The 13323-nt window shown below is 34.9% G+C and overlaps 1 protein-coding gene across 2 annotated transcripts in view; it reads right to left on the reverse strand.

Annotated features, from left to right (window-relative positions):
- The window catches only part of DPYD (dihydropyrimidine dehydrogenase), a 795862-nt gene that overhangs the window by 147604 nt on the left and 634935 nt on the right, over nucleotides 1-13323 (reverse strand). For both annotated transcript variants that reach the window (XM_019747023.2, XM_074319316.1), the window contains one exon: nucleotides 327-469. In XM_019747023.2, coding sequence (XP_019602582.2) covers nucleotides 327-469 — 143 coding nt within the window. The remainder of the gene's footprint in view (nucleotides 1-326; nucleotides 470-13323) is intronic.

A 13323-nucleotide genomic window follows, 5' to 3' on the forward strand; every position in this document is an offset into this window, starting at 1 on the left:
ATATCAGTTTCTTTTTTTCTAGTAGTACAGTGAATTTTAGTACCTGATTTCATTTGTGTTTAAAAAAGAGTGGTAAATGAATACATTTAAAATGAATACATTTAAAATTAATACATTTAAAAAATATAGAGGGTTTGTAAGCTCTCGATCAGGATAGGGAATAAATCTTAGGTTTCTTCTTGACTCAAAATAGAAACTTAATGAGTATTGCCATTTTGCCACATTCTTTTTCAAGAGACCCTACAAGAATATACTTGTTGTCACATAATTTACACTGTATCTGTTAGATGGAGCTTCTTGAACGGACAGACAAACACAAGTACTACCTGGAGGACCGAAGCTCCACTGTGGAGAAACTGAAGACCACTTTCAGCTGAATCAATTCCACCAGTGGCCAAAATGGGAAATCCAGGCAAAGCACGAGCAATGGAGGTCACAGCTCTCAAAGCAATAGGTCTGATTGCTGTGCCTACAGAAAAGCAGAATGATCAATGGTTAGCATATTGACAATTTGAACACATTGCCTTCTAAACACTATTGTGTGATAAAAGTGCTGTATTAGACAAATTTACTTATCTTTATTTAAGGTATATACATATATAATAAAAATGCTGTTGTTTCAAAGTATGTTCCTTTTTAAATGGATGTATATTTATTTTAAGTGCTCTGGTGCTATTATTGCATGCAGATGTGTTATGCAAGTGAGTATAGCAACCCTAGAACTCTCCCATTAAGTATATATATATTACAGTTTGATAGACAGTGATGTGTAAAAGACTGTATGAAACATTCAAGCATCTGCTTCAAAAAGGGCAAGGAACACAACATTTTGAGAAAGAAACACAATCACATACAGTGCATAAATAGATATACAGCTCTGTTATGTTGCCACTAAGTATAAAGCAGCTGTGTGACTACAGATACTATGAAATCAAGCAAGGTGTCGATAAGATTTCAAATTCCATATTGCTTTTTATATATATTTTATTTTATTGGGGAGACAATTGTTAGTAAAATTACATAGATTTCAGGTGTACAATTCTGTATTACATCATCTATAAATCCCATTGTGTGTTCATCACCGAGTCAGTTCTCCTTCCATCACCATATATTTGATCCCCTTTACCCTCATCTCCCACCTCCCACCCCTCTTACCCTCTGGTATCCACTAAACTATTGTCGGTGTCTATGAGTTTTTGTTTCTCATTTGTTTGTCTTGTTCTTTTGTTGTTTTTGGTTTATATACCACATATCAGTGAAATGACATGGTTCTCTGCTTTTTCTGTCTGACTTATTTCGCTTAGCATTATACTCTCAAGATCCATCCATGTTGTCACAAATGTTCCTATATCATCTTTTCTTACCACCGAATAGTATTCCATTGTGTATATATACCACAACTTCTTTATCCATTCATCTATCGAAGGACATTTTGGTTGTTTCCATGTGTTGGCCACTGTAAACAAAGCTGCAATGAACATTGGAGCACACGTGTCTTTAAGTATAAATGTTTTTAGATTTTCTTGGTAGATACCCAGGAGAGGGGTTGCTGGGTCATATGGTAATTCTATTCGTAATTTTTTGAGGAACCTCCACACTGCCTTCCATAACGGCTGCACCAGTCTGCATTCCCACCAACAGTGTATGAGGGTTCCTTTTTCTCCACAGCCTCTCCAACACTTGTTACTATTTGTCTTGTTGATGATAGCCATTCTAACTGTGGTGAGGTGATATCTCATTGTGGTTTTTATTTGCATTTCTCTGATGATTAGTGATGTTGAGCATTTTTTTCATATGTCTATTTGCCATTTGTATGTCCTCTTTAGAGAAACATCTCTTCAGGTCGTCTGCCCATTTATCAATTGTGTTGTTTGTTTTTTTGTTCTTGAGTTGCATAAGTTCCTTGCATATTTTGGATATTAGCCCCTTATCTGAGGCACTGTTTGCAAAAATCTTCTCCCATTCAGTTGGTTGCCTCTTTATTTTATCTATGGTTTCTTTTGCTGTGCAGAAGCTTTTAAGTTTCATAAAGTCCCATTCGTTTATTTTAGCTTTTACTTCCCTTGTCTTTGGAGTCAAATTCATAAAATGCTCTTTGAACCCAAGGTCCATAAGTTTAGTACCTATGTTTTCTTCTATGCAGTTTATTGTATCAGGTCTTATGCTTAAGTCTTTGATCCATTTTGAATTAATTTTGGTACATGGTGACAGACACAGGTCCAGTTTCATTCTTTTGCACGTGGCTATCCAATTCTCCCAGCACCATTTATTGAAGACGCTGTCTTTTCTCCATTGCATGTTTTTTGCTTCTTTGTCAAAAATTATCTGTCCATATTTATGTGGTTTTATTTCTGGGTTCTCAATTCTATTCCATTGGTCTATGTGTCTGTTTTTCTGCCATTACCATGCTGTTTTGATTATTGTAGCCCTGTAGTACAAGATAAAGTCAGGGAGTGTGATATCTCCAGTATTGTTCTTTTTCTTAGGAGTGCTTTGGCTATTCGGGGTCTTTTGTGGTTCCAAACAAATCTGATGATTTTTTGTTCTATTTCATTAAAAAATGTCATTGGGATTTTAATGGGGATTACATTAAATCTGTATATTGCTTTAGGTAATATGGCTGTTTTAACTATGTTGATTCTTCCAATCCATGAGCATGGAATGTCTTTCCATTTCTTTGTGTGTACTCAATTTCTTTTAAAAATGTCTTATAGTTTTCAGCATATAGGTCTTTCACATCCTTGGTTAAGTTTATTCCTAGGTATTTTATTCTTTTTGCTGCAATTGCAAAAGGAATTGTTTTTTGTATTTCTTTTTCTGAGATTTCATTGTTAGTATAAAGGAATGCAATGGACTTTTGTTACGTTGATTTTGTAGCCAACAAATTTACTGTATTTGTTGATTGTTTCTAATAGCTTTTTGGTGGAGTCTTTAGGGTTTTCTATATCTAGCATCATGTCATCTGCAAAGAGTGACAATTTAACTTCTTCATTCCCAATTTGGATGCCTTTTATTTCTTTCTCTTGCCTGATTGCTCTGGCAAGGACTTCCAACACTATGTTGAAAAGCAGAGGTGATAGGGGACAGCCCTGTCGTCTTCCTGAACGTAGAGCAAAGGGCTTCAGTTTTTCACCATTAATTATGAGATTAGCTGAGGATTTGTCATATATGGTTTTTATTTTCTTAACGTATTTTCCTTCTATACCTCGTTTTTTAAGTGTTTTAATCATAAATGGATGTTGTATCTTGTCAAATGCTTTTTCTGCATCAATTGATATAATCAAGATTTTTGTCCTTTATTTTGTTTATGTGATGTATCACATTGATGGATTTGCGGATTTGAACCATCCTTGTGCCCTGGGATGAACCCCACTTGGTCGTGATGAATAATCTTTTCAATGCATTGTTGTATTTGATTTGCTAGAATTTTGTTCAGGATTTTTGCATCTGTATTTATCAGAGATATTAGTCTGTAGTTTTCTTTTTATGTTTTATCCTTACCAGGTTTTGTTATCAGGGTAATGTTGGCCTCAAAATATGAGTTAGGGAGTACTGTCTCTTCTTCAAGTCTTTGGAAGAGTTTGAGCAGGATTTGTATTAGATCCTCTTTGAAGGTTTGGTAGAATTCACTAGTGAAGCCATCTGGTCCTGGACTTTTGCTTTTGGGAAGGTTTTGGATGACTGATTCAATTTTGTTACTGGTGACCGGTCTGTTTAGATTTTCCAGTTCTTCATGGTTCAGCCAGGAAGGCTATATGTTCCTAAGAACTTGTCCATTTCTTCTAGGTTATTGAATTTGGTGGCATATAGTCCTTCATAGTATTCTTGGATGATCCTTTGTATTTCTGTGGTGTCCGTGATAACTTCCCCTTTTTCATTTCTGATTTTGTTAAATAGTGTCTTCTCTCTTTTTATCTTAGTGAGTCTAGACAAGGGTTTGTCAATTTTGTTAATCTTTTCAAAGAACCAGCTCTTTGTCACATTAATTTTTTCTATTGTCTTTTTGTTCTCTATTTCATTTAGTTCTGCTCTGATTTTTGTTATTTCCTTTCTTCTGCTGACCTTGGGTTTCATGTGTTCTTCTTTTTCTAGTTCTTTAAGGTGTACCATGAGGTTATTTATTTGGGATTTTTCTTGTTTCTTGAGATAGGCCTGTAATGATATAAATTTCCCTCTTAAAACTGCCTTCGCTGCATCCCAAAAATTTTGGTAGGATGTATTTTCATTGTCATTTGTTTCTATGTATCTTTTGATTTCTCCTCTAACTTCTTCTTTGACCCAGTCGTTCTTTAAAAGTATGTTGTTTAATCTCCATGTATTTGTGGTTTTTCCTGCTTTCTTTTTGCAGTTGATATCCAATTTCAAAGCCTTGTGATCAGAGAATATGCTTGGTATGATTTCAATCTTCTTAAATTTGCTGAGGCTGATTTTATGTCCCAATATATGGTCTATCCTTGAGAATGTTCCATGTACACTAGAAAAGAATGTATAGTCTGATGTTTTAGGATGAAGTGCTCTATAAATGTCAATTATATCCATTTCATCTAATGTGTCATTTAGGGCTATTTCGTTATTTATTTTCTGTTTGGATGATCTATCCATAGCTGTCAATGATGTATTTAAGTCCCCTAGTATAATTGTGTTTTGGTCAATTTCTCCCTTTAGTTCTGTTAGTAGTTGCTTGGTATATTTCGGTGCTCCCTGATTGGGGGCATAAATATTGATGACTGTTATGTCTTCTTGTTGTATAGTCCCCTTTACCATTATGAAATATCCATCTTTGTCTCTTGTTATCTTTTTCACCTTGAAGTTTGTTTCATGTGATATCATTATAACTACTCCTGATTTTCTCTGGGTACCATTTGCTTGGAATGCCAATTTCCACCCTTTCACTTTGAGTCTATGCTTGTCCTTGTAGCTGAGATGTGTCTCTTAGATACAGCATATGGTTGGGTTTAGTTTTTTGATCCAATCTACTACTCTGTGCCTTTTTATTGGTGAGTATATTTAGGGGGACTATTGATATGTGAGGATTTCCTGTCATTCTATCTTTAGTTTTCTGGTAAGGCTGTGTCTCCATTGTTACTTTGCCTTTTTGTTGTTGTCTATTATTTCTGTTTGGTGGTATTCTATAATGTTTCCCTGTGTTTCTTCTTTTATTACAGTATATATTTCAGTTCTGGATTTTTTTTGAGTGGTTACCCTTAAGTTTATGTAAAAGAAAGTTTGATATTTAGAGTATTCCATTTTCTTCAGCATGCTTGATTTCTTCATTCCAATATTCCGGTTCAGGCCTTTACTCTCGTCCTTTTTGTGTTTTGGTTGCCACAATTTGTCCCTGTTGATGGTGGTCATATAGCCTCCTTTAGTATTTCTTGTAGTGCAGGTCGTGTATTATAAAATTCCCTCAGCTTCTGTATGTCTTGGAAGGTCTTTATTCCTCCTTCATATCTAAAGGATATCTTTGCTGGATATATTATTCTTGGCTCATAATTTCTCTCTTTCAATAGTTTGAATATTTGGTTCCACTCCCTCCTGGCTCATAGAGTTTCTCCTGAAAAATCTGACGATAATCTAATGGGCTTTCCTTTGTAGGTTACTGTCTTCTTTTCCCTGGCTGCCTTGAGGATTCTTTCTTTGTCGTTGATTTTAGACAGCTTCAATACAATGTGCCTTGGAGAAGGCCCGTTGGGATTGAGGTAATTAGGTGTTCTATTTGCTTCTTGGATTCCAGGGTCCAGTTCTGTCCACAAGTTTGGGAAGTTCTCATCGACAATTTGTTTGAATATATTCTCTGTTCCCTTCTCTCTTTCTTCTCCTTCTGGTATGCCCATTATTCTTATATTGCTCTTTCTGATGGAGTCAGAAAGTTCTTGTAGAGTTCTTTCATTTCTTTGAAGTCTCAAGTCTCTTTCTTCTTCCATCTGTGTCATTTCCAGGTTTCTATCTTCGATGTCACTGATTCTTTCCTCCATCTGGTCAACTCTACTACCTAAGCTGGTTATTTCATTCTTAATTTCTTCTATTGAGTTCTTAATCTCCAGAAATTCTATTTGGTTCTTTTTAAAAATTTCAATCTCTTTCGTAAAATGCTCATGTTGTTCTTTGATTATCTTTCTGAGTTCATTAAACTGCCTTTCTGTGTTTTCTTGCATCTCGTTGAGTTTTTTCAGAACTGCAATCTTGAATTCTCTGTAATGCAAGTCACATATTTCCATATCTTTAACTTCATTTTCTGGAGACTTTTCACCTCTTTCTGAGCTGTCTTGTTGCCTTGGTTATTCATGGCAATTACTTATTTGTTATTTCTCTTCCTAGACATCTACAGGAGTGGGTTCTGCAACAGGTTGATAGGAAGAGGTCTTTCTTTTGTTTTCCAGTATGTGTTGGTAGAATGTTTTATTTTCTTTCTGACTGCAGCCTTTTTTTTTCCTCTCACACGGTAGTGCTGTGTTTTCTCTGCACTATTCCAGCTTCCCACACAATGGGGGTATTCCCTGGGAGATGGGCTTCTCCTCTGTTAATAGTTCACCTGGGTCACAGGGCGCAGTGTCTTTTTGGGTATGCGGAGAGCTTTTGAAGTTCCAAAGCTCTTCCTGTACCAATTTCAGAGCCTGTGTGCTTAAGTAGTTCTGTTTACTCCTGCAGGGATCCGCCCAGATAGGTGGGCCAAGGACAGGGTGAGTTTTGAGAGGTGGCGCAGAGCAATGGCAGTGACCACCACGACAGCCAGTCCTGTTTCCACAGCTCCTTCCCCTTTGCCGTAACTAGTTGGGTTGCGAATCTGTGTCTGCGGTCCACAGTTCTTAGAACAGCAAATACTCTATTCTTTTGATCTGACACTGCAACTGTTCCGTTTCTAGCACCAGGCAGGTGGGGGTGGGGCGAGCTCTGGGAGGGTAAGGAGGGGGGCTAGTCTCAGTGCCTAAGGCTTCCATCCTCTGCTTGGCAATGAGGGCTTTAACCACCATTTTCAGTCTACTTTTTACACATATTTTCCTTAATTTGATGAAACATAGTGAGACCAATCTAATTTTTTCATACATTAGAAAGTTTTAACCAAGTTGAAGAGAATTTACTAGAATTCAGTAATTAGAGAGTATGTGTTTAATGTTTTACACTTTATTCAGCCAGACATTACCAACATACTATTCCCTATCATAATGAAAATGTTATGGATGGACAGAACACTTTGACGTTACTTTTTATGATTATACAGTACTAAAAGCTCTTTTTGACTCTAAAGGATTAACGTACCTTGGAGTAAATTAATGCTTTCATAACACAGAAATGTAATTTGATATTTCTAGTGTGGCCTCTTAAGTCAATGATCCTTTAAAAGCATTTTCTGAACTAAAAATAGTGGTGTTTGTTCAAGAATTTGACATTGCATCAAACTAGGGCTTCACAACAAACAAACAAGCAAACAACAACAAAAAACAAGCAACTGGTAAAATCAGCCTCATGTGGTGAGTATTTTATCATCACTTCCACTGCCACAAGCACCTTCACCAGCATTATCAGTATGTATTTACTTGAGTGCTCACTCTGGGGAGAAGCATAAGGAACTTTCCTTAAAATCAGTGGTTTTCTCTTTATCCATTTCAGATAAAATTGAATTTTAGTGTAGCAGATGCTTTTGCACTCAACACTAAAAAATGTTTGTGGAAATGCCTATTTGTTGCTCCCACATATAAAAAGCTTCCTCTAGATATTAGTGTTTCTTAATCAAGGCTGTTCAATGCTGACACTTTGGAACAGCATAAATGACAGTTAAATGCAGGGCATTAAGTTTGGGAAAATTAGAAACTGAACGTCAAGATTCTATTTCTATTACAAAATATTTATTATTAACCTCTTCTTAGTCTTTATGTTTTAACCATAAAAAAGGCTAACAACAGTGGACAGGAGAATGCATAGCAAGAATACACACACACACACACACACAAATTTACATACACATATCTTTAGGTATACTAAAAAGAAATCTAAGAATAAACGTTAAAGGAAAGCATTTTTAAGATAATCTGTAACTCTGTAACTCAAATAAACCATTTAGACATATAGCTATCTCTGCACAATATACCTGACATGTTCAATATATACTAAACTGGTGTCCTTTTTACATGCTTGTTACTTTGAAGTACAGTAATAAAGAAATATTGGGATTTTTTTTTCTTATTTAGTGAGCCCTAGAGAGTAAAAGAAATTTGAGCTAAGACGATAAATAATTTATTGCTAACTGCACTATTAGAAGATTATTAACACTAAGGGGTAAAATTTAAAGTGGTACAGAGGGATTTGGCCACATATTCGAATTGATATTAATGAACATCAAGTGACAAAATCCCAGAACACAGCTTTGAAAATGTAACCAGTTACATTTAAAGGGCAACATTATTACACAGGTGTTTAATACATCGGCAAATCTTCAATGGCCTTTGAAGATATTCAATTAGATCAATAAGACATTTTTAATTTCATGTTTTTCTTCCTTTTTTGAAACTTTTCTAATCTACCTAATGAACATGAAAACCTTTCAAACTAATAAAGGTATTTTTTAAAAAAAAATAAGAGTAATTATGTTGTCTGAGGAAATATGATCCCAAAATGAAGAAGCTGGTCTTGCTGTTGCTGGGTAATAGTAAATTCCTGTTTTAATTAAAATTTAAATAAATTTAAATAAAATTCCATTTGATTGGTTTCCTTTATAACTCAATTAATTTAATATGAAATGTAATCTATCTGTTTTAAGAATTTTTAAGGGGACTAGGTTTTAAAAATTACTTTCATCCACCATGAAAGTTTCTGGAAGGAAAGCAAATAATTATAAAAGGATTTTTCTAAATTGTCATATAGAAATTACTTTTTAGTTTCAAATCAAAAGAAATTAAGACATAACAGGTTCAAGATCAAAATAAAACCTTTGATATAAAGAAGATTCATATATCAATACCATATAAAGTTGCACATATGTTAAATGCATAAAAATTTCGAGAATCACAGTTATTGAGAAGAGGATTTTTTAAATCTGTCACTGCTACAGTAACTAAGGATTTTAGACCAAAGACTATGGAAGAAGAAGCCAGTTTGAGAGGCTAAAGGAATAGAAGCTGCTCTCCATCATTCAGAAAATGACAAGGTTTAAATAAAAAAATTGAAATACTATCAGCTTCAATGAATTAATAGGCAACATGCAATTTAAATTAAGCCCTCATCTGCATAAGGGTAGCCAAATGAACCTGATAGAAGCTTAGTTATATCAAGCCATTGTGTTTCAACTGTGTGGAATGAGTCCTCAAATTTTGAAACAAGCTGTAGTTTTGAACAATGAACAAACAAACAAAAAGTGAACTAGAACTCTGAGTACCAACAGGGCAGCAAACAGTTATTCTGATTTGTACAAAAATGGCCTTTGTGTAAATGCTTTGTGGAAGGTTGGCTTCAGACCACAGCACAGCACCACCAAATTAGCCCCACAAGTGGCACACCCAAAGGGTGGTTTCAGCGGGCAACAGAGGCCCCTGGGGTGAATCCTGCTCCATGAGGTAAGCTCCCCACACAACAGCTCATAAACTGTGGACGTGGTCAAACTCCAGAGTCTGGTCAGCCTGAGCATCAATCCCACCCACTGATGTGCCAATAGCAACCTTGGCTCAACTATAACAGGAGGTCACATACAACTGATACAGGGACACTCCTGGAGCACCACACACAGGTGACCAGGTACACTGTGCCACTGGACCCCACATGGCAACTACTACATAAGACCACCCAGCTAAGACTGGCAGATAAAACAACAGATAGTAATAAACACAGAGAGGCAGCCTAAAGAAATATGTCCCAAGTGAAAGACCAGGAGAAAATTCCAGAAAAAGAACTAAATAAAATGGATGTATGCAACTTACCAGATACAGAGTTCAAAACAATGGTTATAAGGATGCTCAAGGAATGTAGTGAGAATTTCAACAAGAGATAGCAAGCATAAAAATGATATAAAAACCATAAAAAAAGAATGAGCCGGAAGTGAAGAATACAATAACTGAAAAGAAGAATGTACTAGAAGTAATCATGAGCAGACTAGACGAAGCAGAGAGTCAAATTAGCAATTTGGAAGACAAGATAGAAAAAAAATACCCAATCAGAATAGCAAAAAGAAAAAAAAGAAAGAAAAAAAATGAGGATAGTTTAAGAGAACTGCAGGACAACATCAAGCATAACATTTACCTCATAGGGGTACCAGAAGAAGAAGAGAGAGAGCAAGAGATTGAGATGCTATTTGAAGAATTAATGACTGAAAACTTTTCTAACCTGGTGAAGGAAATAGACATACAACTCCAGAAAACGTGGAGTCCCAAACAACATTAACCAAACCCAGTGAGGCCATCACTAAGACACATCATGATAAAATGCCAAACATTAAAGATGAAGAAAGAATACTAAAAGCAGCAAAAGACAGGCAACTAGTTACTCATAAGGAAGCTCCTATTAGATTGTCACTTGATTTCTCAACAGAAACTTTGCCAGAAGGGAGTAGCATGAAATATTAAAAAGGATGAAAAGAAAGGACCTACAACCAAAACTACTCTATCTAGCAAGGCTATTATTTAAAACTGAAAGAGAGATAGAGATTCACAGACAAGAAAAAGCTACAGCTAATCACCCCCAAACCATAAGGGACTTCTTTAAAAAAAAGAAAAAAAGAAAGGGGGGGCAGGTAGAATAAAAATATGAGTAATGAAATGGCAAAAACTATGTATCTATCAATACTCATTTTAAATGTAAATAGATTAAACACCCCAATTAAAGGCATAGCGTAGCTGAATGGATAAGAAAACAAGAGCCATACATATGCTGTCTACAACAGACTCACTACAGATTGAAAGAGCTAAAACACACAGACTGAAAGTAAAAGGATGAAAAAGGATATTCCATGTGAATAGAAACAAACAAACAAAAAGCTGAGGTTTCACTACTTATATGGGACAAAATATACTTCAAAGGGTATAATAAAGACAAAAGGGACATTACATAATGATAAAAGGGATCAATCCAACAAGAGGATGTAACCCTTGTAAACAATTTTGCATCCAACATAGAAGCACCTAAACATATAAAGCAAATGTTACCCAACATAAAGGGAAAGATTGATAGCAATACAGTCATAGCAGGGGAATTTAACATCCCATTACATCAATGGATAATATATTTTCCAGACAGACAGTCAGTAAGGAAACAACAGCCTTAAATAACACAGTAGATACGATGGATTTAATTGATATTTTTAGAGCATTTTACCCCAAAGCAGCAGAATATACATTCTTTTCAAGTGCAGATGGAACATTTTCCATGATTGACCACATGTTAGGCCGCAAAACAAGTCTTGATAAATTTAATAAAATTGAAATCATATCAAGCATCTTCTCTGACTACAATGGTATGAAACTAGAAATCAATTACAAGAAAAAAACTGAAAAACAAACAAGGAGGCTAAATAACATGCTACTAAATAATGAATGGGTCAACGAGATCAAGAAAGAAATCAAAAGACAACTTGAGAAAAATGAAAACACAGCAACCTAAAATCTATGGGACACGGTGAATGCAGACCTAAGAGAGAAATTCATGGCATAACAGGCCTAGATTAAAAAAACAAGAAAAATTTCAGATAAACAATCTAATTTACACCTAAAAGATATGGAAAAAGAATAGCAAGACGGCCCAAAGTGAGTAGAAAAAAGGAAATAATAAATGTCAGAGTAGAAATAAACAAAATAGAGTCTAAAGACACAATACAAAAGATCAATGAAACCAAGAGCTGGTGCTTTGAAAATATAAACAAAATTGATAAACCTTTAACCAGACTCATCAAGAAAAAAAAGAGAGAGAACCCAAATAGATAAAGTCAGAAATGAAAGAGAAGTGACAATGGACCACAGAATTCAAAGAAGTACAAAAAAATACTATGAGCAATTGTATGCCAACTAATTGGACAATCTGAAAGAAATGGATAAATTCATCTAAACATACAATCTCCTAAGAGTGAATCAAGAAGAAATAGAAAATCTGAACAGACCCATTACTACTAACAGAATTGAATCACTAATCAAAAAACTCCAAGCAAACAAACTCCCTGGATCAGATGGCTTCACAGGTGAATTTTACCAAACATTCAAAGATGAATTAATACCTATTCTTCTCAAACTATTCATAAATATTCAAAAGGAAGGAAGTCTCCCAAGCTCAATTTAGGAGGCCACCATTACCCTGATTCCAAAACAAAAGACATTACAAAAAACATAACAAAACAAACAAAAAACAACAAAAAACCTATAGGCCAATATTCTTGATGAACATAGATACAAAAATCCTCAACAAAATATTAGCAAGCCGAATTCAGCAATGCATTAAAAACATCATACACCATGAACAAGTGGGGTTTATTCCTGGGCTGCAAGGTTGGCTCAATATCCACAAATCAATTAATGTCATACACCACTTAAACAAAATGAAAGATAAAAATCAACAGATGCAGAAAAAGTGTTTGACAAAATCCAGCATCCATTTATGATAAAAACTCTCAGCAAAGTGGGAATACAGGGAACATACCTAAATGTAATAAAGGCCATATATGACAAACCCACAGCTAACATCATACTCAATGGGGAAAAGCTAAAATTATTTTCCTTACGATCAGCAACAAGACAAGGATGTCCACTTTCACCACTTTTATTCAACATAATATTGGAATTTCTAGCCACAGAAATGAGAAAAGAAAAAGACATAAAAGGCATACAATAGGAAAGGAAGAAATAAAACTGTCATTATTTGCAGATAACATGATACTATATAAAGAGAACCCCAGTGACTAAAATTAATATTCAGAAATTGGTTGCATTTTTACACACCAATAACAAACTATTAGAAAGAGAAAAAAAATACCGAATACAATTGCATCAAAAAAAAATAAATAAAATACCTAGGAATAAATTTAACCAAGGGGGTAAAAAATCTGTCCTCAGAAAACTATAGGACACTGAAGAAAGAAATAGAAGGAAATACAAATAAATGGAAGCATATACTGTGTTCATAGATAGGAAGAATTAGCATTGTTAAGTTGTCCATACTACCCAAAGCAATCTATAAATTCTGTGCAATCCCTATCAAAATACTAAAGGCATTTTTCACAGAACTAGAAAAAAATCTTAAAATTTATATGGAACCATAAAAGACCGTGAATAGCCACGTGAGAAAGAAGAAAAAACTTAAAGGTATCATTATGTGATATCAAACTATACTATAGTAATCAAAACAGCATAGTAC

Source organism: Rhinolophus sinicus, linkage group LG14 (assembly GCF_036562045.2).
Source record: "Rhinolophus sinicus isolate RSC01 linkage group LG14, ASM3656204v1, whole genome shotgun sequence".
Classification (NCBI taxonomy): domain Eukaryota; kingdom Metazoa; phylum Chordata; class Mammalia; order Chiroptera; family Rhinolophidae; genus Rhinolophus; species Rhinolophus sinicus.